Genomic DNA, 24,626 nt, shown 5'->3' on the forward strand with positions numbered 1-24,626 from the left:
TATTTCGCCTAATATAAATATGCGAAAGAATGAGAAAATTCTTTAATATAGAAATTCGAAAGAAAAGAAAAGTAAAGATGTTTCTTAATGTAAAGATTTAAAAGAAAAGAAAAGTAGAATGGACTAAAAAGTATGATAATAGGACTTTTCTCATGCACACGTACGGAGGGTGCACATGTGAGATGTGGGGCATCAATCAAACCCATCTTGACTCAAAGAAAGAGAACTACGTACTCAAGCCTATCAAACCTTGAATCCTCTTTCACAAGAGTAGATTCTCCTTACATGCAAGTATTTGTGCGCACATGCTTGATTAACTAATTTCCATGTTAGTTTTCTTATTGTGCTGGCCTTGGCACGCATATAAATCAAAGTATAATAATGCACTAATTTAAAACACTAAGGAGTGAAGATTTATAAACCCTTTAAAATTCTTGTTCCTATCCGTTGTGGGAAGTTGATTGTGGTGTGCCGCACACCACCGACTTTGGTAGTGTGTTAACGTCATCAACTTCTGTGGGCCCACCATGATATATGTTATATCCACACCATCCATCCATTTTTTGAGAATGTTTTAGGGCATGAACAAAAAAATGAGGCAGATCTAAAGCTCAATTGGACCCCACCACAGAAAGCGCTGCCTACTACTGGAAACTTCTTAGGGGCCACAGAGGTTTTGGATAAAGCTAATATTTGTGATTTTACTTCATCCAAGTCCTTGTTAATGTATTAACAAGTTGGACAGCAATTAAACATCGTGGTGGGCCCAAGGAATGTTTCAATGGTGGGCATCATTGTCCCCACTGGTTTATATGGTGTGTTCAACTTGAGCTTTGGACCTGCTTCATTTTTTGGCTTATGCCCTAAGATGATCTCGCAAAATGGATGGACATATGGTGTGGATATAACACATACATCATGGTGGGGCTCATAGATGCGGGTCATGTCAACACCACCCAGTGCATGGTAATGATATCGCAAAATGAATGGACGGTGTGGATATAACACATACATCATGGTGGGACCCAAAGAAGCTGGTCAAGTTGACACACTACGAGGTGCGTGGTGTGTGGCACACCACACAATCTGCCTCCTCCTTAATCGAACCAAACTTTAAAACAAATGAAAATGCCACTTTTTCAAAACATTTTTTTCACTCTTCTATCCTTCTCAACGTACGAACAGCCACAACAGAGGGAAAAACGAAGAAGCAAAATCTCAATTAAAATCATTAAATTCACGCAGGCTGGCCTGCCTGAGTTGTAGGTCAGAGTCATTTGTACAGCCTCCCTACATCCCCGTGGACCCACATCTGATGAACGGTTTGGAAGGAATATACACTATGGTGGCCCCACGCACAAACCATGTGGCATCTCTCTATCACATCTCCATGTGGCACTGCCCAACTGCCATTTCTTTTTTCCCAGAGCGTAACATCGAGTGTCATCCGATGGGCAGCGTAGATGTCGAGCACACAACACGGTCGGCCGTACAAGGAGTGCAATTTGGTAATTTCTATTTTATTAGACTAAAATTGCATTTCAAATCAATAGTGCATCCAAACACGTCCTTGTCTTCCAAGAATGAGAACAATACCTGATATGGTTTCATCAGTTGCTAATTTCCTTGATTGGATTGGAGACACGATCAGAGTAAAGAAGAAGAGAGAAATGAGAGCCACGTAGACATTCTTTTGAGAGCCCTTCATCTTTTCCACACCTTTCAGAAACAAAAACGCGGATAGGAACGGATTAGGTTCGGCCCCGGACTCTTCCAAGAAGGTGCGCCCCTACTGGGAGGACCATCTTGATATATTCACTTTGTATCCACACCGTCCATCCATTTTTTTCAGATCATTTTATGGCATGTGCCTGAAAATTAAGTAAGATCAATATCTCAGGTGGACCTAGGAAACAACGGTGAATGGAACCCCTTACCATTAAAAAAATTCTTAAGGCCCACCATAATGTTTGGGTAATTTTTATTTGCCATCAACGTGGTGATAAGATCACATAAAACTGGATGAAGTGAAAAAAAAAAAAACAAATAACAGCTTAATCGAAACTTTTTTGGCTCATTAATGGTCGATCATCACTATTTCCAATGCTATGGTCCACCTGAAAATTGGATCTACTTCAGTTTTTGGTTCATGCACCAAAATGACCTGAAAAAATGGATGAACGGCATAGATATGAAACAAATACATAAAGGTGGGCCTCACCGTAAGGGCCGAACGGTCCATCCGCATCCAGTCCACTCCCGACATCGCAGATGCAATTCAGTCAACATCATTTAAGGACGCGGATTGCGTCCTACCCCCGCCCGGACAGTAATCCGTCCGGGTGGGGCTCTGTGGGGACCAACGTGATGTAAGTATTTTATCCACACCGTTCATCGCTTTTATCAGATTATTTTAAGGTATCATATAGAAAACGAAGCAGATTCATAGCTCCAGTGGACCACATCAAAGGAAGATGCAGTAACAATGACACCACCATTGAAACCTCTCTAAGGGTCACAATGATTTTTTTTTTTACCACCCAACCTATTAATAAGGTCATGCAGACTTGGATGAAGTAAAAACACAAATTTCAGCTTGATCTGACAGTTCTCCAGCTCCCAAGAAGTTTTTAATGGTGAACGTTCAATCCCCACTTTGTGGTCCAATTAAACCCTTAAACTAACTCAAATTTTGGCTTTTACCTTAAAATAATCATATAAAAATGATTAACTGTGTGGATAAAATACTTACATTACGGTGGGCCCCACAGGTGGGAGTAGGACGCAATCCGCGTCCAACATTTAAAGCATCCCTCACTAGCTGCCATGCCCCGTTGACTAACGAGTGCGACTTGGCTGCCACCCCGGAACAAGCCATGTCGGTGGGATCATGACCGTGCTGCCCTCGCCGTGGACCCACCTTGATGTATTTATTTGTATTTACATTGTCCATATATTTTTTCAGATCATTTTAAGGCATAAACCCAAAAATTAAGAAGATTTAAATCTCACGTGGACCATATTGTAGGAAACGGTGGTGATTGAAATCTCTACTACTAAAAAATTACTAGGGCCCACGGTAATATTTATTTTCCATCCAAGCTGTTGATAAGATCACATAAATCTTGATGAAGTGAAAAAACAAATATCAGCTTGATCCAAAACTTATGTGGCTCATTAATGGTCAATTACAACTGTTTTGTATGGTATGGTCCACCTGAAAATTGGATCTCATCATTTTTGGAAGAAACTGAAAAGATGAATGGACGGTGTGGATATAAAATACATACATCAAGTGGCCACCATGCTTGGGGCCACAGTGTCTTGGTTGAGGCCGGGGCCACACCAAATCCTCCCCCTGATGGATACATACGCACTGAGTAAAAGATAGGTGGTCCTCGAGAGCACGTGATACTTGATGGACGGTTGGAACGGGTCCATATGTGGGTCCCACATTGGCTTGATCTCCTTAGCTGATTTCCCTTCAACGTTGGGATCACTTGAATGGGTTTTGTGTATACCAGTATTGGGTGTGACTTGGGTGAGACCCTGGAAGCAGTAACCAGAGATGTGGGTGGGATTCTGATGTGTCACTATACCATTCGATCCAAGTCAGCACGCTACATTCATTGCACCCTAACGTCCATCAGCCAAGATCCGAGCGCATCTGGGTCTCACCCAAGTCCCACCAGTACGTGGCCTCTCTATTGTGGGGCCTACAACTTGAATGATTGCTATCATCAGGTAGTCTTTCAAGTGTACCCGTGACTTATTCTGGGAGGAATTGCATATTCAAGTCGGCCAACATCATTTAATAAGAAGCGGTTTGGCTGGTGACCCTAATCCCAGCCGACTCGCTGATATCGGAGCTCTATGGCCCCACCATAATTTATATGTTTTATCCACACCGTCCATCCATTTTTTCAGCTCGTAATAAGACATGACCCAAAAAAATGAATCAAATCCAAAGCTCAAGTGGCCCACACAAGAGGAATAAGTGAGAAGAATGATGCCCACCGTTGAAACCTTCCTAAGGCTCACATAGACATGGATGAAAGGAAAACACCAATACTAGTTTGATCTAAAACTTTTACTGCTCTTAATTAAGTTTTTAGCCTTGAGCGTTCAATCCCACTGTTCCCTGTAGCGTGGCCTATTTTAACTGCTTTAATCTGCCTCATTTATAGGCTCATGCTTGGAAAAATAGACAGACACCGTGGATAAAACTAATACATCGTGGTTGGGCCCACTGAGCTTTGCTAGCTAGCCAGCTGATGCTCGAGTCACAGGCAAATCGCCTCGGACGCAGATTGCGTCCTACCCTCGTCTCTAGCAACGAATAGGCAGTTCTCCAGGAGAGCCCACTGTGATGTATCTGTTTATCCATGCCGTCTATCCCTTCTCTTGGATCATTTAAAGCTATCTGCAAAAAAAATGAGGCAAATACAAAGCTCAAATGAACCACAACAAAGATTAATCTTGCATTTAATGTTTTGTGCTTTTAATACAGCCAAACTTATTATTTGGTGTGATCCACTTGAGCTTTGGATATCCCTCATTTTTTGTAAACATACCTTGAAATGATCTGAGAGAAGCATGGACGGCGTGGATAAACAGGTAAATCATGATGGGCCCGCCCACATAAATGCACATTCGTAGCTAGAGATGGGAGTGGGTAGGAAGAAACCCGCGTCCAATTTACGTCACATTTGATAAACATGCTTGACTATTTGACCTTCCCGAAGACTAACGCGCTTAGAAGTGGGCCCACCACGGCATTACCTTTAATAATTCGGATTGACAGGTTAAGTAGCGAGTCGGCTACTGAAGTGACGTCACCAAGTTCTGTGGGCCCCAGTATGATGTATGTGTTGTATCCGCACCGTACATACATTTTGAGATATTATTTTAGGGCATGAACCAAAGAAGGGGTCAGATAAAAAGATGTAGTGGACCACACCACAGAAAATAGTGGGGAGAGTGATTCCTACCGTTAAAACTATCCTAACGCCCATCATAATTTTTATTTGAAATCCAACCTGTTCAAAAGTTAAAAAAGACATGAAATAAGGTAAAACACAAATATCCGCTTGATCTAAAACTTCTGTGGCCTTTAGAAGTTTTTAATGGTGCGCGTCACTGTCTTTACTGTTTTCTGTGCTGAGGTCTACTGGAGCTTTGGATTTAACTCATTCTTTGGGTATTCCCCTAAAATGATCTCTACAAATGGATGGAAGGTGTGGATACAAAACATACATTATGGTGGGGCACACGGAACTTGGTGGCGTCACTTCAGTAGCGAGTCTCGCTACTCAACCTGTCAGTAGCTAATCCGCGCCCAAAGCTAGTGGTCAGGAGCGAGTCAGGACTGACTGTAAAGTGTGTGGTCAGCGATCGAGGACTGACTGTAAATCACGGTCGGCCCTCAGGAAGGTTTCAACCGTGCGGTCATCGCTACCACTGCTTCTTGTTGTGTGGTCCACTCGAGATCGGGTAAAAGGTGAAAACATAACAGATCTAAGTTTCAGATGGGTCGCGCGATCGAAAACAATGAAAAAAAGAAATACTTGCCGTTGAAACCACGTTAACGCCCACTTGGATGAACGGTTTAGATATTTTGCCTATGGTTTCGGGCTTCTCATTGCAAACCTCTTGCAATTTCAAGAAGAAGTCCAGATAAGGAGGTGACGTGAACCAGTTTGTTTGTTGATTTAATGAAACGGTACATGTATGTATAATTAGCAACGTGCATGTTAGTTTGTATTTCGCCTTGATCTTTATGTACATGCGCCAAATGTAGGTAAGGTTTGATGGATGGTCTGTTCAAAAAAGGCAAGTAGAAAATGACGATTTTAAGTCCCCGATGGGATGCACAGTTGAATGGACTCGATTTTCATTAACAATTTAGATCCACAGTTGAAGCAATCCGATGAACAGTCCAGATCGCTGGTTAAATCTTCGGGTTCTAATTGCATAGCTAAATATGTATATGGCATCATGCCATTTTCTATTGTCCCGATTTCTACCGGTCCTGAAGTCTGAATGGACTATCAAATTGGCGTGAAACTTCCACTTCCCATCATTTTAAACGCTTTATCAATAGATTGAGTTGGGTCTTTATCTGACCATGATGACCATGATGATCAAGATGTCATTTTTAATAGGCTCTCACACTTAGTAAACCAAAATAACATTTATATACATATGATAGGAAAGTTAGCTAGTAAATTTGGCACATACCATGTGATCACTACTAGAAAAATGGGCAAAAGCTACAAATTCAATATGTTGCCATATATCCATTGCTATAAATAAATCCGTAGCATAACTGTCGTCGTAGGTCCCAAGACATTGGTCTAAAACTAATAGGTGCCAAGCCTTTAGACTAAAATAGCTATGGATATAATCCGTAGCAAATATTTCTGTAGCCAAAAACACCTATAGCTACGGATATTATTGGTAGAAAGTAGTGTTGGATCCGTAGTAATATGCCGAATTTTATAACAGCTACGGTTGTAAGATTAACAGCTACAGTTAATATCCACAGCTATTGCCTACATTAAAAAAATTATAATCATTCATTCATTCATTCAATTACAATCATTCATTCAATAATGAATCAATTACAATCCTTCATTCAATTAAAAGAAAGTGAGCATAGAGAGTGTCTTGGTAACCAACACATTTTCATTTGCCTCCTGAAAAATCAAATCCTCAAATTCCACATGGTAGAGAGGGCTCAACACAAACCTATTTCAAAAGAATGACCAAAAGCAGATAATAGTTGCCCACATTAGAAAAGAACAATAGAAAATGCTTCCACCCTCATTCTTCATAAGGCCATGGGCTATAGTTGGGCGCTATTCCTTACTCTTCATCTTGCAGATCTCCGTGTTTTGCTGCTCAAGATAGCATGCAAAGTGAACATATGATGCTAAACTTAGGCTACTTTCATATGCAGCACTGATAATTATAGCCATCTTTTTATGCTGCTATGCCCATTTTGCAATCACTGCTGCATTTTCAAACCCCCCCAACACTTGGTTTAATAACTTGACATGACCATCATAGTAAAATCAGGTGATGTTCACAATACAATATATTGAAGTCATTAGTAACATTTTCTCAGTTATAACTTCATAAAGATTAGTTTTTACTTACAACAGCAACTATTCCTGGGTGTACAAATGCCACAAGCTTATTGATAGGATCTCCTTGAATATGGTCAATAGTTTCATCTAAGGCCACAAGTAAACCAGTTTCTTCACAGAACTTTATGATATCATCTTCAGAATGCACGGGTTCTTGAAAATTAGAAAGGTAACATATAAAGAAATTAGCAAACACAATCCCAAAGGTCAACTTTAAGAAGGCATCCATGAATCTTGCTAATATGATTTGGCAAATCCAACATATCAAATCCAATAGTTCCAACAGTGGGACATAATAAACATGGCATCTTGCAGTGCAATTGGACAGAGACTCATCTATGGTGAACTTGTGGAAACGTAGCATGTCCATCACGCTGACATGTGCAAGAGCACATGTAGCAGACAAGCTGCACCTTCAAAGAATGAACTTTAATAGGATTGAACTTCTTGTAGCAGACAAGATACATTGTTTACTAACCTAATTTACTTCACTCAAAATTTAAGCACCATACACAACATTTGGAACCAGGCTACAACATAATTATGAGTAAGAAATGGCATGCAATAAATCATGCTCATATGATTTTAACATAATCTAGAGAGAGAGAGAGAGAGAGAGAGAGAGAGAGAGAGAGAGAGAGAGAGTCCACATGAAAAAGAAAAAAAGAAAAAAGAGAGAGGACTTGTCGAGTACTCAAAACCACTTGATTGATTTTTCTAAGGATTTTAAAGAATAAAGTTTCACCTTTAAAAAAAAAATAAAAAATAAAGTTTTGCCTTTAACTACTCGTTCATATCATTGAGCACTGATATAAGATATCGTCAGAGTTTCACATTTCAAAAAAAAAAAACAAAGTTTTGCCTTTAGCTAGTCGTTCATATTATTGAGCACTGATATAAGGTTACGTTTCAAGTGCAACTCAGTCAAAGTTTTAGAGTAGGGTTTTTGTCCAATATCCGATACAGTTGGTTGAGTTTCAAGTCAGCTGACTAAATTTTTAAATTAGGGTTCCCACAATAATAAACATAACACTCAAATCCAGAATCCAGACTAAAATGTTATGATACTCTGTCAAAACTGTCCAGGGGATTCAAATTCTCTCATGGACCAAAGAGTTGATCTGGCTTTTTATCTCATCAGGTCAACTGTGGCTTATTCCATCTCTAGAAAAGGGGGGAGAGGATAACAAATAGAGAAATGAGGTTTTAGAGGCAAAAGGAAACATGCCTCCATCAGCTTGCCAAGATCAAATTTTAGGGCCTTGAGGATCTTAACTTTCCGAATGAAGACATTCTGCAGAGGATAGATGTTGGATGTTGCCTTCTCAATCTCCTTTCCAATTACCTCAGGGATGAACTTCTGCACTAACTCCTTGAGATCACAGGGTGTTGCCTGGTTAACCATGATTTTCCTTATTTTTCTGCGAATCTGACACCACCACCAACAGTATATTAATGCTACTTGTACAAGATTTGGACAAATACACATGTTTTGCAACAGTGATAATGCTATATAGTAAAAACATATCCAATACAAACAAAAGTTTGTTAGATCTTCACCTGTCTGATTTGGCTTGACTGGGCATAATAAGTTCGCTTAACCTGGTTAGGGCGCCTCTTGGTGAATCCAATGCAAAACATTCTCAGGATGTAGTTGTCTGTTGTCTTCACATCTACATGTGCCTCAATTAAGGTTTGCCACTTATGGACCAGCGATCTTAATTTGTCGGTTGTAAAATCCATTCCCTGAAAAATTCTAGTCGATTAGACTCTTCTTCTCTAAAGAGCATAACAAGTGAAGGTGGAAAGAACTTTTCCTACCCAAAAGTTTGTGAGGACATTCCTTCCTTGGATATCCTCTGCTTTAAGATGGATCTTCCTGTAAGACTGATCCTCATCAGCCTGAAGGTCTGCCAAGGAACACTCAAACACTCGGTGTTTGAGACCTTCAGAAGCAATCTGTCATGGGCAAGAAATAAATATGATTTAGAAGCCAGATTGCTATAGTTCAGATTCCAAACAATAAAAAAAAAAAAAAAAACCATGGATTCAAAATATGTTTGCGAGTGTTGCCCACTGCAGACAAGAATGCCCATTAAATGTAATCTATGAAAAACTAGAAACAATAGCCAGCAAGTTCAAACTAGAAAAAGCCTACCATGATAGTAACCGAGTTATCCTTCAGCTAATGACAACCACATTAGCTTTAGCTACCCAGATACAGATTATAGGCAGGTAGAAACCCAATTATCCTTCAACTAATGACAACCACATTAGCTTTAACTACAGGCATGGTGTGCCATAACAGCCTTTACATAATGGTAACAATGGCATCAGTTGCATTTTACTGGGTTGTAAGTTGCGAAGTAAAGTATAAGTGAAAACTACCAAGAATTTCATATGCCCAATCTCTCAATTTTTGAATGTTAAGCAAAGTGATTACAATTTAGTCATTTCCATTTTCTTACATTAGTGGTGAAACAGAGCAAGCAAGCTGTTGAAGTACCCATCTAGAATCAATAGCCCAACCTGTTCAAAATTCAAAAATTCAAAAAAAATAAAAAAATAAAAAAATCAATACCCATCTTTCCGAATCACCATTGCAGCATTCTCCACATCTGTCTACTGGTCATCGCAATATTTCCTAAATCAAAACCTGAAACAGATGTTTGCTAAGCCTGCACGTGTGTGGAGCTGTGCCCATCCACATGTAGCCACACATGCCAATATGGAAGATGTGTATGAGATCCCAGCTTTTCATAATTTCATTATATTAACTAGATTGATTGGATGTTCTTGTACAAAAATCAGGTAGTGTTGCTTCTCAGGTTGGGGACAAAAGACAAAAGAAATCTTCAGGCAACTTACTGCAAGGCCAATAGTCCCAAGCCCGAAAATAGCAACAATAAATCCTGGTTCTACCTTTGTTGTGTTCCAAACTGCTCCAAATCCGGAAAAAAAGTGGGCCCCACATGTACAGTTTATTAGGCCTAGCGAGTCGGATGTAACCAAATATGCATCAGAATGTTCCATTAATTCAAAACTAAGGATGAATTAAACATCTGTGAACACTTAATGAGTTGGAAAATCCATTCACAAGATGAGCAAGGAATGGAGTCTATAGTTTCAAGGAGATGTGAACGAGATGAAGGAAACAATGGCTGCATTAGAGCATGGGAGGGAAGAGGAAATCAACTATTGGGAACGAAAGAAAGATCAATTGTGGAAAAGGGAAATCCAAATTAATTTCCTTAATTCTGATGGGAGTAAGGGGTAAATAATTGAGTGTTGAAAGAATCTACAAGAGAACCATAAAAGGATATGGAACAAGTTCACACGATACAAAGCCCCCAAGGAAAAATGCTGCAATTTCCCACATCATCAGCCTCTCTCTCTTTTTTATGACAACAGGGTGTCCCTGCCCCTTTTGATGGCAAGACTACCCTGCAGATGCACGCAATCACCTGTAAACCATGTGCATCGGGTAAGAGCGTGGGAGGGGAATTGAAGCTACATCTATGGGGAGCACACCCACGACGCTAGCCATTCCCCCAAACCCACGTCAGGTATCATCAGCCTCTCTTACCACATAGGGAAACAAAATGTTTAGCCTAGAAACAGTTGTGCTGAACTTGGTCAACGGCAAAGGACAACTTTCAAGGCCCCAAATGCTAGGAATATGCCCAAGAGATGACCTTTTGGATCCCTTCCACAATCAAATCATTGAAGAAATTATTGAAAGATCAATGAGCCCTTGAAAAAAGAACTCAAGGTGAAAGCACCTTTAGGAGCAAATTTCCGCAACACAGCATCCCCTTCTTCTAGGAACAAACAACTCGTCCAAAAAGCACACAATGCCATTGAATCTTTTGCTTCTTCCTCCTCAAGGTTCCTTCCACATGTGATATTCCTTAGAAATTTATACATTGGAATACAAGTGAAGGGACCAACAATTGAAGGATGGCATGAAAGAGATGCAAGGAGCATGCATTCATACATAGGTATGTCAATAGACCAAGCTCGGACCTGATTACTGAAGGAGATGGAAAGGGTGTGTGTGTGTGTGATTCATACATATACATGAATGGTGTAATACATACATCACTCATTTCTATTATTATGGTGTGATTCAACAAGCCTAGGAATATCTAGACCAAATCCCAACCCATGACAAGCCGGTTGTTAGGTAGTTGTAATTAGATAGATGCAATGAGAAAATAATATTCGACAAAAAGTTACCATATTTAGTTCTGGTGCATGCTAGTGACCTTGGTAGATGCTGTGGGGATTGATCTGTATGTATGATAACAACATATGCTTGAATCTGAAATATGTAGCTTCAATCCTCCCACATGCAACATCCACCTTAAAGAAAGCGCATAACCGTTATGCATGAGCAATCAATATAGGACTGTACAAGTAAAACCATAAAACCAGAGATACCCATTGCACTATCAGGATCTCCTCCATAATTAACGATCTCATTCTAAAGCCCTTCTCCCTCCTCCTTTACCCGGGCTTGGGACTGGCAATGCAAGGAGTTGCATTAGTGGAATTAAAAAAGGGCTTAGGCTCCATTTGGTTTGAAAAAAAAATGTATTCATAAATACTAATGTGATGACCAAATGGAGCCTAAGACTATAAATAAGTTCAAATATAGAGCACAAAATTCATTCAATATTTAATTAAAAAAAATCAAATCAAATAACATCTAGTGTAACTAGAAAGAACATGTGTACTATAACTATGTTGAACTATAAAATGTCAAATTAGTTCAAAATTAAGAAACAAACAAGCTAAACATCATATAAAGTAACTAAAAAAAACATGCACACCACACATGTTCAATTATAGAGTACTAAATTTATTTAAATTATTGAATTTTCAAAGCCTCTTTCCCCCATTGCACAAATGATCCCGGACCGGCCTCTCCAAGTGTAGATGCGAACCCATCTTCTTTCCACAAAGGAGCGTAAGGTTGTATAACCTCAATCAGGACAACAACAAAAGCTCCATCCTCCAAAGGTTCGCAATGGACAGTTGCATTTGGATTAACTTCGTGTACTTGACCACGAGCAACTTCACCACGTTTTTCAAAACCAAGCAAGTCGCATCTCTTACCAATATATATAATATCCGGCTACATTTACACATAAAATGGCATTGGTATATATTGTTAGCGTTTATAATATAATTGTAAGCTCAATACAGTAAAAAATTTATACTTGCATACCGACGATGCCTAAGTAGATTTAGCGACTGCTGGTGATGAGAGATTTTGAGTATACTGTCCCTCTTTCTGCATATCCACCCAGATTTTCTTCATCTCAGATAACTCTTGAGTTATATCAACCAATGATTTCTTCATCTCAAATAACTCTTGAGTTAGGCTCTCTTTTTCTTTTGTCACATTCTCTACCTTTGAACGAGCATGATATTTACAGCAAGATCATCAGGATTAACAAGGACATATAAAAAAAATACAAAATCATAATCATAAAACGATCATATTCCTTGAAAAACCTTCAAAAGCTTAAATGATATCAATTACCAGATGAAACAATTCCTCAATCCATAAATGAGAGAACTGCAGAAGTGGAATAAATCAAAATAAATATACGCTTCACTCATTAGGAATTGCAAGTAGAATGCCATACCTTCCAAGAAACCCTTCAAATTCTCCAGAAAACTGAAATCTGTTCACAGCTCACAATAAAAACGCTCCAAAGCGAGGTATCCTAACATGAAATCCGAATAAACTAAAATTTAAAATTTAATGAAACACAAACGAAAAATTATTGAGATTTCTAAAGACTTACCTGAGAAAAAATCAACGAAATTGGATTATTTCTTCAGAAAATCTCTGGATTGGACTGTAGAGCAGCGTTGATTTCACGACACTGAGATTTCTCTGTTCTATATATTGATTTTCCAGGAAAAACGAGAACAATTACTTCAAAGCAAATCAAGAAACAAAAAATGAGCAAAATTCTATAACAAATTCAAACAAAAGGCAGGAAAACTAATCTGAAGCTTCGTATTCATGAAAATCTGAAATTACTTCAAACAAGTCATTGAAACCGCTCCTTTTCAAATCTGAACCTTTTTCTATGGAGAATCTCTCGATCTTAGGGCCAAAGAGCATGCATTTTCACATGGGAACATCTTGAAGTCTGTCTATACAGAGATCTTCTTCTCCTTCTCCTTCTTATTCTCCTTCTTATGGCGATACAATGTCAGACTGTGGGGCCCAGCAATGCGTGTCCCAGACAGTGGTGTTTGGATCCGGATTGAGGGTATACCGTGTTCACTCCCCAAGTATAAGGTTGTGATGTAGTAATAAACTCGGTAAGACCGAGGTCGAATCCCATGGGACTGATACTTGTCTATTACCTGAAACTAGGTAGAAATAGAACTAGCTTAAGATGAAATCTAAATCCAATATAAAGTGATGAATAATGGTGAGAGATTAATCTAAAACTTAAACAATTCAGGGAAGGAAAACTAGGGATTCAAAGGATCCACTTGTAGAGATCAGAGAGATCTTATAGCTGCATCAAACATTATGGAAATTAAGCTGAACTTGTTTGATCTAATTTTCACGAGATGAAAGGTATATGAATTAGAATGGATTCCATCACCAAACCATGCCCAGGAGACAAAGCAAACAACAGAATTACACTAATTACCAACCAATCAACAATGCATGAAGGTTAGGAAGGGTACCGTCATCTGACCATGCCCATGAGACAATGGCGAACAACAGGGCTTCCTGACGTCATAAACATCAAAAGGAGGAAGAAATACTCAAAGCCATCGCATATATATTATAATTTCAGTCACAACAAACTATAAAAAAAACTGAAAGTATTCCTTTTAATTGAAGTAAAATCAACATCAGTCAATCTAAACAAAAGGCATAAGCAAAGTCTCTCCCATCAGACTACAAGCTTCACCTCTTAGCCTTAGCTAAGAGGTTCAACCAGACATGGATGGCTAGATCTCTTAAAAAAAGAAAATAAAAAAATTAAAATAATAGGAAAAGAAAAACAAACTCTCTATCCCCTCTCGCTGCTTCAAGCTTCACGTCCCTGATTTCGATCCTCTCTTTTCTCTCTTCTTCTCCCCTCTTATAAGCAACCGAAGACAGTCAGATGGCGCTGGCTGGAGTCGGTGCGGAATGCGTGTCTTTATGCAGCAGGTGCGGAACTTGTTACGCATTCCTGATTTGGAATTTACGCTGACATGTATGGTGGGGCCATGCTTGGTGTAACTTAACAAAGCCAGTCCGTTCATTGGATTGTGCACGGAAAACCAGTTGGACCTGATCGATTTTGGATCTGATTCGTGGTGGTTTACGAATAATTTTAATTCACCGTTAGTCTTCTATTTGGATGATCAAGGATTGATCTTCTGTGGTTTCCTAAATGTGTTACCTAGGTTAGGAAGAGAGGGACCTTGGGCTCTTAATGGACGGTCCAGATCCGACCGATGGAGTACGGTGGCGGCCCACAAGATTCGCCCGTAAGCTCTGTTGCGAAACAGAGCCTGCGCGTTTTAGCGCTGTGATGGTCGGTGGACCCATGATTGATGTTAGTTAAAAAATCCACATCGATCATTGAACTCTACTCGAAAAACCAATTAGAAATAGCTAATTTTTTATTAGAATCGGTGTGACCCACGTCGTTTTTTATTCAGCCGTCCATTCTGCAATTGACGATTGGGAACATGCATACGCTTGCATGGTGGAAAAAGGAAACCTAGGCGTTGGTCTTGGTCGTCTCCTGAGACAATTTAACAGTTCAGATCATCAAACGGATGATGAGTGGGGCCCACAATGATCAACCGGCGAAACCATGCAAAGACGCTGTTGCGTCTTTGCTTTGTTTAGAAATAGTCGGTCAGCGCCCGCTAACCGACCTTTGGAAAACTGGTGCGCGGTCGGAGTGTATATGCTATGCACACACATCGCTTGTGTGGGTCCGAAGGTGATATATTTAAGAAATCTGCTCCGTTCAATTGTTTTATCACCCAATTAAAGCAGTTGAAACCGAATTTGGAGCATATCTTGATATCATACGGGCCCCAAATCGAGATTTTATGGGCTGATCTATCCGTTGAGCCACTTTCACAGGGATCTAATGGTTGAAATTCGACGTGTACAGTTAATTTATGGTCCTCAGGCGATGTATGAATTTTCGAGCTGAATGGATGGTGGCAACCCTGTGATCTTGCATTCTGGATGTCTTTCGGGCCACTTGAGCTTCAGCTTCTTGATTTTCTTGGATCCCTGGCGTGCAAATCTGTCGATCTTGGTCTCCTAGGGTCCGTCGCTTGCCTTGGTGACTTTAGAGCATTAAATTTATACTTTTAGTATCCCGATCCAGTCCCAGCTCGCAATTCCACCTTGCAACACAAACATGATTAAAATGAGCTATTAAACAGTACCATGTTCATAAATTCAGGCAATAACTGGGTCTAATATGCAATATTTGACCCTCAACACAACCCCCAACCAGCATTTTGCTAGTCCCGAGCAAAATATGCAAAAAGTAAGTTGAGAATTACAGAACAATTTCTATAAACTCGAGTGATTTTTGCAGAATAATCCAGATATGAGAATTCTCAGATTCATGAATGTTGGGTATTACTTTCTCCTAGACTCAGGCGCACGGTAAACTTCATAATCAAGTTCAAAGTATTATTCCATTAATTAGAAAAATTCTAATCATTGAGTTCCATGAGTGTATAATGTAATCTCCGCTTTATCGTTAAGGTTCACTTCTCTATTTCGTGATATCATTGGTAACTCATAAGAGAATTCATGTCCACCAAAACCTAAACCCAAAACCTGCCCCATAGATCAACCTACCAACTTCTGATTTTTTCATCGATGAGCAGGGGAATCGAATCTGCACCTATAGGGAGCAAACCCATGGTGAAGACTGTACACCCAACTTTTTCACATATCATCCATGGGGAATTAAATCTACACCTATAGGGAGCAAACCTATGGTATAGACCATTCGCCCAATCCTTTCAAGCTTAGTGATCACCAAGTTAATCCTTTAATATCGAACTGAACCCTTAATGTCCAAGCGAGATGTGTTTTGTGAAATTATGATTCAATCAATATTTAAAACCTCTAACCATGGATTAATAGTTCGAACTTAACTGTGAAATCTAACAAATAGCTGAATCCAAGAATCATAAATTTCCAGCATCACTTATCTTGTAATTCTAAATCTACGATGGCCGTCAAAATCACTTCAAATTCATAAGAAATTTCAGAAAAATTAAAAAAATTTCATAATTTTTGCTCAAGACCAAGAAAACACTGATTAGGAAACCTAATCTCCCACCCCCAACCTAAAATCTACATTGTCCTCAATGTAAAAGAAATAAACATGCAATGCACATGGGACAACAAAAATATAAGAGGAGTGATGGAAATATAGTACCTGGACGAAAGAATCAAGAGGCTTTCCAAAGATATCTACGTAAGAGCGGATCAGCACAAGAAAGAAACCAACAGAAGTAAAACAAAAATAAAATCCTACTTACACCACTTTCGCAGGTGCTCTCGATTGCATTTAGCGTATGCAACAAGCCTTTAAACCCCTAGGTTGCCCCCTAGTGGATGAGTTGTAGTCTCGTGAGGGTTTGCAGCAATGTTACCCATAAACATTGAACTAACTAACTAAGGAAATGAAACAGAATGAAAAGTTGGGTTAGCTCCCAGGAGCGCTAAGTTTACCGTTTATCCTAAAACAGCATAAAGGAAACTATCCTAGTCCTATGAAAACAGGAAACCTACTTATACCACCATAAGATTAGGAGATCAATCCTGGTAAACAGGATCAGTCAGAGGTATGGACATGTCCTCTGAATCAAATTTCTCGACAAATGGCTTTAAGTGATATCCATTTACTTTAAATTCCTTGCCATTGTCAGGATCTCTTATCTCGATGGCCCCATGAGAATATGTAGTAACCACAATGTAAGGGCCGGTCTAACGAGATCGAAGCTTACCTGAAAAGAGATGTAATCGAGAATTATACAAAAGGACTTTCTGACCAGGTGTGAATGATTTCCATAGAATACGTTGGTCATGAAACGCCTTCATTCTATCTTTGTAATTCTCGAGTTCTCGTATGCATCGTTCCGGATTTCTTCAAGTTCATTTAATTGAAGTTTACGTAGCGAGCCAGCGTTGTCCAGATTGAAATTCAGATTTTTGATCGCCCAGTACGCTTTATGTTCCAACTCCACAGGAAAGTGACAAGCTTTCCCATAGACAAGTCTAAAGGGAGACGTTCCAATAGGGGTTTTAAAAGCAGTACGGTATGCCCATAAGGCATCGGTCAATCGGATTGACTAATTCTTACGATCAGGGTCAACTGTTTTCTCTAGTATATGTTTGATCTCCCTATTGAAAATCTCAGCTTGTCCACTTGTCTGTGGATGGTATGGGGTGCTCACCTTATGAGAGATATCGTATTTCTTCATTAAGCTCTCGAATGATCTATTACAAAAGTGTGAGCCCCCAATTACTAATGATGGCTCGAGGCGTCTCGAACCACGAAAGGGTGTTCTCTTTTAGGAATTTAATGACCATGCGATGGTCATTATTTCGGCACGGAATTGCTTCGACCCATTTAGTGACATAATCTACGACGATCAAAATATACAAATTTTTAAATGATTGGGGGAATGGTCCCATGAAATCGATGCCCCAACAGTCAAATGCTTCTATGATAAGGATGAGATTCAAAGGCATCATATTTCGACGGGACAATGCTCCCAATTTTTGACAACGCTCACAAGCCTTGCAAAACTCATGAGTGTCCCTAAACATAGTGGGCCAGTAAAAGCCACACTGCAAAATCTTGGCCGTGGTCTTTTTAGCAGAAAAGTGACCACCACAGGCCTGTGAGTGACAAAAGGAGATGACACTCTGATGCTCAACGTCTGGCACACATCTCCTTATGATTTGGTCTGGGTAATATTTAAATAAATATGGATCGTCTCAGAAAAAGTTACGTACCTTGGTGAAAAATTTCTTCTTATCTTGCGCAGTCCACTGTGTTGGTATGGAACCTGTGGCAAGATAATTAGCAATATCAGTGAACCAAGGTGAATGAGAGACTCTGAACAGTTGTTTATCAGGGAACATGTCGTTGATATTGGTTGCCTCAGGGGAATCAGAGGTATTAAGGCGAGACAAATGATCGGCCACTACGTTCTCTACTCCCTTTTTATCTTTAATTTTCAAATCAAATTCTTGGAGTAGAAGGATCCATCTTATCAGGCGAGGCTTAGAATTATTCTTAGAAAGAAAATACTTGAGTGCCGCGTGATCTGTGTAGATAATAATCTTAGATCCGATCAAGTAGGACCTAAATTTGTCCAAGGCGAACACTACGACTAAGAGTTCCTTTTCCGTAGTCGAGTAGTTCACTTGGGCAGAATTTAAAGTTCTACTTGCGTAATGAATGACATAGGGCCTCTTATCTTTTCTCTGGCCTAGAACCGCCCCAAGAGCATAATTAGAAGCGTCGCATATAAGCTCAAAAGGAAGGCTCCAATTGGGTGGCTGTATGATGGGTGCAGTGGTTAACATGCCCTTAAGCTTGGTGAAAGCTTCCTGGCATTGCTCAGTCCACTCGTATGGTGCATCCTTTTGCAGAAGATTACATAAGGGACGAAAGAGGAGACTAAAGTCCTTTACGAATCGTCTGTAAAACCCTGCGTGTCCTAAAAAGGACCGCACGTCTCTAATGCTCTTGGGTGGAGGTAGGTTAGAGATAAGATCGATTTTTGCCTTATCCACCTCGATTCCTTTGGACGAGATAATATGTCCAAGGACAATTTCCTTATGAACCATGAAATAGTACTTCTCCCAATTAAGTACCAAGTTCTTTTCTTCACATCTTTTCAGCACACATTTAAGACTCTCTAAGCATTCGCTGAAAGATGAACCAAAAATAGAGAAATCATCCATGAAGATCTCTAGATATTTCCCCACCATGTCAGAAAAGATACTCATCATACATCGCTGAAAGGTGGCAGTGGCATTACATAATCCGAATGGCATCCTTTTGTAGGCAAAGGTGCCGTAGGGACATGTAAATGTGGTCTTTTCCTGGTCCTCAGGGGTGATTTCAATCTGATTGTAGCCCGAATACCCGTCAAGGAAACAGTAATAGGAATGACCAGCTAGCCTTTCCAAGATTTGATCAATGAAGGGCAAAGGAAAGTGGTCCTTCCTCGTGACGGTATTCAGCTTCCTATAGTCAATGCACATTCTTCAACCAGTAGTAACTCTAGTTGGCACGAGTTCATTATTGGCATTGGCTATGATGGTGATCCCGGACTTCTTAGGAACTACCTGAGTTGGACTCACCCATTGACTATCGGATATGGAATATATGATACCCACATCCAATAGTTTAAGAACCTCGACCTTAACCACTTCCCTTATGTTTGGATTTAGTCTACGTTGTGATTGCCGAGCGGTCTTAGCATTATCCTCAAGATAAATGCGGTGAGTACAAATCGAGGGGTCGATTCCCTTGAGGTCCGCTATCGTCTATCCAAGGGCTCCCTAATGCTCAATGAGAGTAGATATGAGCATACTCTCCTGTTCTTTCTCTAGGTGGGCAGAGATCACCACCGGGTATGTTTCATTTTGACCTAAATAGACATATTTCAAATCAGAGGGCAAAGGTTTTAGTTCAAGCTTCGGTGGCTTGAGGTTAGATGGTAGAGGCACTACATCAGTTTGGGGCAACTCTTCAAATTGTGGCCTCCACCGGTTAACTTCAAATACCGGTGCAGTATCAAGTAAGGCACACGTCTCCCTAATCATGTCATCATCAAAATCATTGGAGTGGGCCAGGCACGTCTCTAGAGGGTCAGAGGATAAGGTCAGAGGTGTCGAATCTTCCACTAAAGAGTCAATCATGTTAATGTCGTGGAAATCGTCATCATCCTCTAAGTTTCTGCCGTTATTGAAAAAGATGTTTAACTCCAATGTCATATTCCCAAAAGACATAGTCATGACACCATTCCTGCAATTGATAATTGCATTTGAAGTGGCAAGGAATGGGCGACCAAGAATAACGGGGATCTGAGTGCTCATGTTATTGATGGGTTCGGTGTCCAGGATGATAAAATCTACAGGGTAGTAAAATCTATCAACTTGGACCAACACATACTCAATTATCCCTCTGGGTACACGAACAGAGCGATCAGCAAGTTGTAGTGTGGTTAGGGTGGATTTTAATTCACCCAAACCTAACTGTTTGTATACCGAGGAGGGAATCAGATTGACGCTTGCTCCTAAGTCAAGAAGTGCGTGATCAATTCGATGGTCCCCGATTACACATGATATGGTTGGGCTATCAGGATTTTTGAATTTCTGTGGCACGTCTTACTTTAGGATGACACTCACTTTCTCAGTCAAAAAGATCTTCTTTTGAATACTCTGCCGTCGTTTGGTCGTGCATAAGTCTTTCAGGAATTTGGCATATGAAGGTATCTGTTTTACGACATCAAGCAAAGGAATGTTGACTTTCACTTGTTTCAACACCTCTAGGATATCCTGAGAGTTAGAGAGAGATTTTGGTGCGACCAACCGTTGGGGAAATGGAGCAACTAGCTTTTCTAGAAATTCCGGTTCTAATTTTTGTGGGGTCTCACTAGATCCATTATTGTTGTCCTCTTCTGATTTTTGAGACTTTTCGGGCCTAACCGGAAGGGTTTTATTGATGATCTTCCCACTCCTAAGAGTGGTGATGGATTTAGTGTGCCCCATTTGATTTGAAGAGCTGGGATCACTTATCTCGTAATGCGGTTTAGGATTGGGGAGCGGTTGTGCAGGAAGCATCCCCTTTTCTATAACCGTCATACGTGAATCCTTCTTTTGCATAAAGTCTCGCATTGCATGGGTCAGCTCTTGCATGAAATTTTGAACCGGTTCTTCTTAAGGTTTTCCCTGATTTGGATTTTGATTGAAGAAACTTTGAGGGGTAACAGTATGTCTATTTCTTCAACTAAAGTTTGGATGATTTTTCCAACCAGGATTATACGTATTAGAGATTGGTCCATTGAAAGGCCTTTGATAATTATTTACGGCATTGGATTGTTCATTCAACACTTCTTGAAAGGCGGGTATTGTAGGGCAATTTTCAGTTGTATGAATGTTGCAATCACAGATGTCGCAAATACTTTCATTAACCTTATCCTTCTTTCCTTCCATGGCCTCAATTTTCCTTATGAGCATAGTCACTTTACACTTCAGATTATCCTCTTCTTTCAAGAGATACAATCCACCTTTCTCCTTTAATTGAGTCGGCCTAGACGTGGTGTTCGACTTTGGGTAATAGTCCCATGATTGTGTTTTTTCAGCAAGACTATCGAGGTAATCCCATATCTTGTCAACATTTTTATTAATGAATTCTCCATTACACATTGTTTCGACCATTTGGCGCATGGAAGATGTCAGTCCATCGTAGAAAAAATTTGTAATGCGCCCGTTTCAAAGCCGTGTTGTGGGCATGAACTGACCAAATCCTTGAACCTTTCCCAACATTGGTAAAATATTTCATCCTCCTTTTAGGTGAAGTTCATGATTGCTTTTCTGAGGGTAATCGTTTTATGATATAAAAAAATTTTCTTTATAAATTCCTTTTGCATATCATTCCATGTGCCAATGGATCTAGGACGCAGTGAATGTAACCACGTCTTAGCCTTCTCTTTTAAGGAAAAAGGAAAGAGTCTCAGCCTGACTGTGTCCTCAGACACATTTTGAAAATATAAAGTGGCTCTGATCTCATCAAACTCTTTCAAATGTAGATATGGTTCTTCAGATTCAAGCCCATGGAACTTAGGAAGGAGTTGGATAACCCCTGGCTTGATGTCCATATGTCCTGTATTTTCAGGAAAGATCATGCATGAGGGCGTACTCACCCCCGCTGGTTGTAAATAATCTCGTAAAGTACGTGGCGGGGGTGCTTGATACACCTCATTCTCATCCTGAATGTCCTCCACCCTAGGTTGGGGTAGAAGAGGTTGGTTTTCAGCCATCACTTCAATTAACTCAGGGGATTTCGAGTGGTGTCTAGTCCTGCGATGGATAGTCAACCCCTCAACCAATCCTCCTTCAGTCAAGAGACGTCGAGTGTTGTCACGGGCCCACTTGGGCATGGAACACTCACAGCCTCAATCAAATTCGAAACCTAATCCTAAGAAAGGAAAAGAAAATCTAGAAAGAAAGAGAGAGTTGGAAAGAAGTTATCAAATTGAAAGCCCTAAGTAACAACACTTGCAAAAGAAAACAAAACAAGTTAGTTTCTAAAGAGAATGTCTAGAAAATCCTTAAAAAGGAAGATAGAAACAAACCAGTTTCTAAAAGAAGAAATTCCTAAAAGAAAGTGAAAATTTCTAAAATAAATTAGGAAAGTCCTAAACTAGAAAGTAAGTTACTAAAAGAGATCTGAAAAATTGAAAGTAGAGAAAGAACTTACCGAATTAGAAATTTCTACCTTAAAGGCCTACAAAATATGAAAGTTAGTTTCTAAAAATTCTATAAGTAAAAAATTAGGAAACACAATTTAGATTCTAAAAGAGTTAGAATTAGAAAATTACTAAAAAAAAAAAAATAGAAAGTTAATTTCTAAAAAGGGAAATAACTAAAAAAACAAAAGAGGAAAGTTTCTAAAAATAAACTATTTCCTACAAATAGGAAAATACTAGAATTAGAAAATTTCTAAAATTCAAACCCTAATTTTAAAAGTAGAAAAAGTAGAGAAATTAGGAAGGAATTACCAATTTAGAAACTTATGTCAGGATCCTACAAAACAGGGAAACAAGTTAGTTCTAGAAATCAAATAAAAATCTAAAACTAAAGTTAGTCAAATTCTAATCTTAAACTAATTCTAAACCCAATTAATTTCAGAGAATCGCAACCGTCAGTCCCGGGCAACGGCGCCAAAAACTTGTTCACTCCCCAAGTATAGTGTTGTGATGTAGTAATAAACTCGGTGAGACCGAGGTCGAATCCCAAGGGACTGATACCTGTACGTTATCTGAAACTAAGTACAACGAGAACTAGATTAAGATGAAGTCTAAATCGAATGATTTTTGAGGAATAATAGTGAAATACTAATATAAAACTTAAGGAATTCAGAGGAAGGAAACTAGGGATTCAGAGAATCCACTTGTAGAGATCAGGGAGATCTCATGCCTGCATCAAGAATCATGGAAATTAAACTGAACTTACTTGATCTAGTTTTCACGAGATGAAAGGTATATGAATTAGAATGGATTCCATTACCAAACCATGCCCAGGAGACAAAGCAAACAACAAAATTCAACTAATTACCAACCAATTAACAATGCATGAAGGTTAGGAATGGTACCGTCATTCGACCATGCCCATGAGACGATGGTGAACAACAGGGCTTCCTGACATCATAAACATCAAAAGGAGGAAGAAATACTCAAAGCCATCGCAGATCTATTGTAATTTCAGTCACAACAAACCATAAAAAAAACTGAAAGTATTCCTTTTAATTGAACTAAAATCAACATCAGTCAGTCTAAACAAAAGGCACAAGCAAAGTCTCTCCCATCAGACTACAAGCTTCACCTCTTAGCCCTAGCTAAGAGGTTCAGCCAGACATGGATGGCTAGATCTCTTAAAAAAAGAAAATAAACAAATTAAAATAATAGGAAAAGAAAAACAAACTCTCTATCCCCTCTCGCTGCTTCAAGCTTCACGTCCCTGATTTCGATCCTCTCTTTTCTCTCTTCTTCTCCCCTCTTATAAGCAACCGAAGACGGTCAAATGGCGCTGGTTGGAGTCGGTGCGGAATGCGTGTCTTTACACAGCAGGTGCGGAACTTGTTACGCATTCCTGATTTGGAATTTACGCTGACATGTATGGTGGGGCCATGCTTGGTGTAACTTAACAAATTCAGTCCGTTCATTGGATTGTGCACGGAAAACTAGCTGGACCTGATCGATTTTGGATCTGATTCGTGGTGGTTCACGAATAATCTTAATTCACCGTCAGTCTTCTATTTGGATGATCGAGGACTGATCTTCTGTGGTTTCCTAGATGTGTTACCTAGGTTAGGGAGAGAGGGACCTTGGGCTCTTAATGGACGGTCCAGATCCGACCGATGGAGTACGCTGGCGGCCCACAAGATTCGCCCGCAGGCTCTGTTGCGAAACAGAGCCTGCGCGTTTTAGCGCTGTGATGGTCGGTGGACCCACGATTGATGTCAGTTAAAAAATCCACACCGATCATTGAACTCTACTCGAAAAACCAATTGGAAATGGCTAGTTTTTTATTAGAATCGGTGTGGCCCACGTCATTTTCTATTCCACCGTTCATTATGCGATTGATGGTTGGGAACATGCATACTCTTGCATGGTGGAAAAAGGAAACCTAGGCGTTGGTCTTGG

The 24,626-nt window shown here is 39.8% G+C and overlaps 1 protein-coding gene, 1 long non-coding RNA gene and 1 other non-coding gene across 3 annotated transcripts; 1 reads left to right on the forward strand and 2 right to left on the reverse strand.

The window, feature by feature from the left end:
• Positions 1 to 8,055: 8,055 nt before the first annotated feature.
• LOC131235561 (small ribosomal subunit protein eS1-like) lies at positions 8,056 to 9,422 on the reverse strand. Its single transcript, XM_058232767.1, has 4 exons — positions 9,310 to 9,422; positions 8,973 to 9,110; positions 8,712 to 8,897; positions 8,056 to 8,580 (listed from the first exon to the last, which is right to left on the reverse strand). The coding sequence occupies exons 1-4, from the start codon at positions 9,310 to 9,312 to the stop codon at positions 8,305 to 8,307; spliced, it is 603 nt and encodes a 200-aa protein (XP_058088750.1). The 5' UTR covers positions 9,313 to 9,422; the 3' UTR covers positions 8,056 to 8,304.
• A 2,016-nt stretch (positions 9,423 to 11,438) lies between these two features.
• On the reverse strand, positions 11,439 to 13,374 carry LOC131235562 (uncharacterized). The gene is made up of 4 exons (XR_009166215.1): positions 13,213 to 13,374; positions 12,971 to 13,104; positions 12,809 to 12,889; positions 11,439 to 11,516 (listed from the first exon to the last, which is right to left on the reverse strand). It is a non-coding gene; the product is annotated as an uncharacterized LOC131235562 (long non-coding RNA).
• Positions 13,375 to 21,696: 8,322 nt separating this feature from the next.
• On the forward strand, positions 21,697 to 21,803 carry LOC131235778 (small nucleolar RNA R71). Its single transcript, XR_009166299.1, has one exon. It is a non-coding gene; the product is annotated as a small nucleolar RNA R71 (small nucleolar RNA).
• Positions 21,804 to 24,626: the final 2,823 nt, after the last annotated feature.

This window comes from Magnolia sinica, chromosome 19 (assembly GCF_029962835.1).
Source record: "Magnolia sinica isolate HGM2019 chromosome 19, MsV1, whole genome shotgun sequence".
Classification (NCBI taxonomy): Eukaryota; Viridiplantae; Streptophyta; class Magnoliopsida; order Magnoliales; family Magnoliaceae; genus Magnolia; species Magnolia sinica.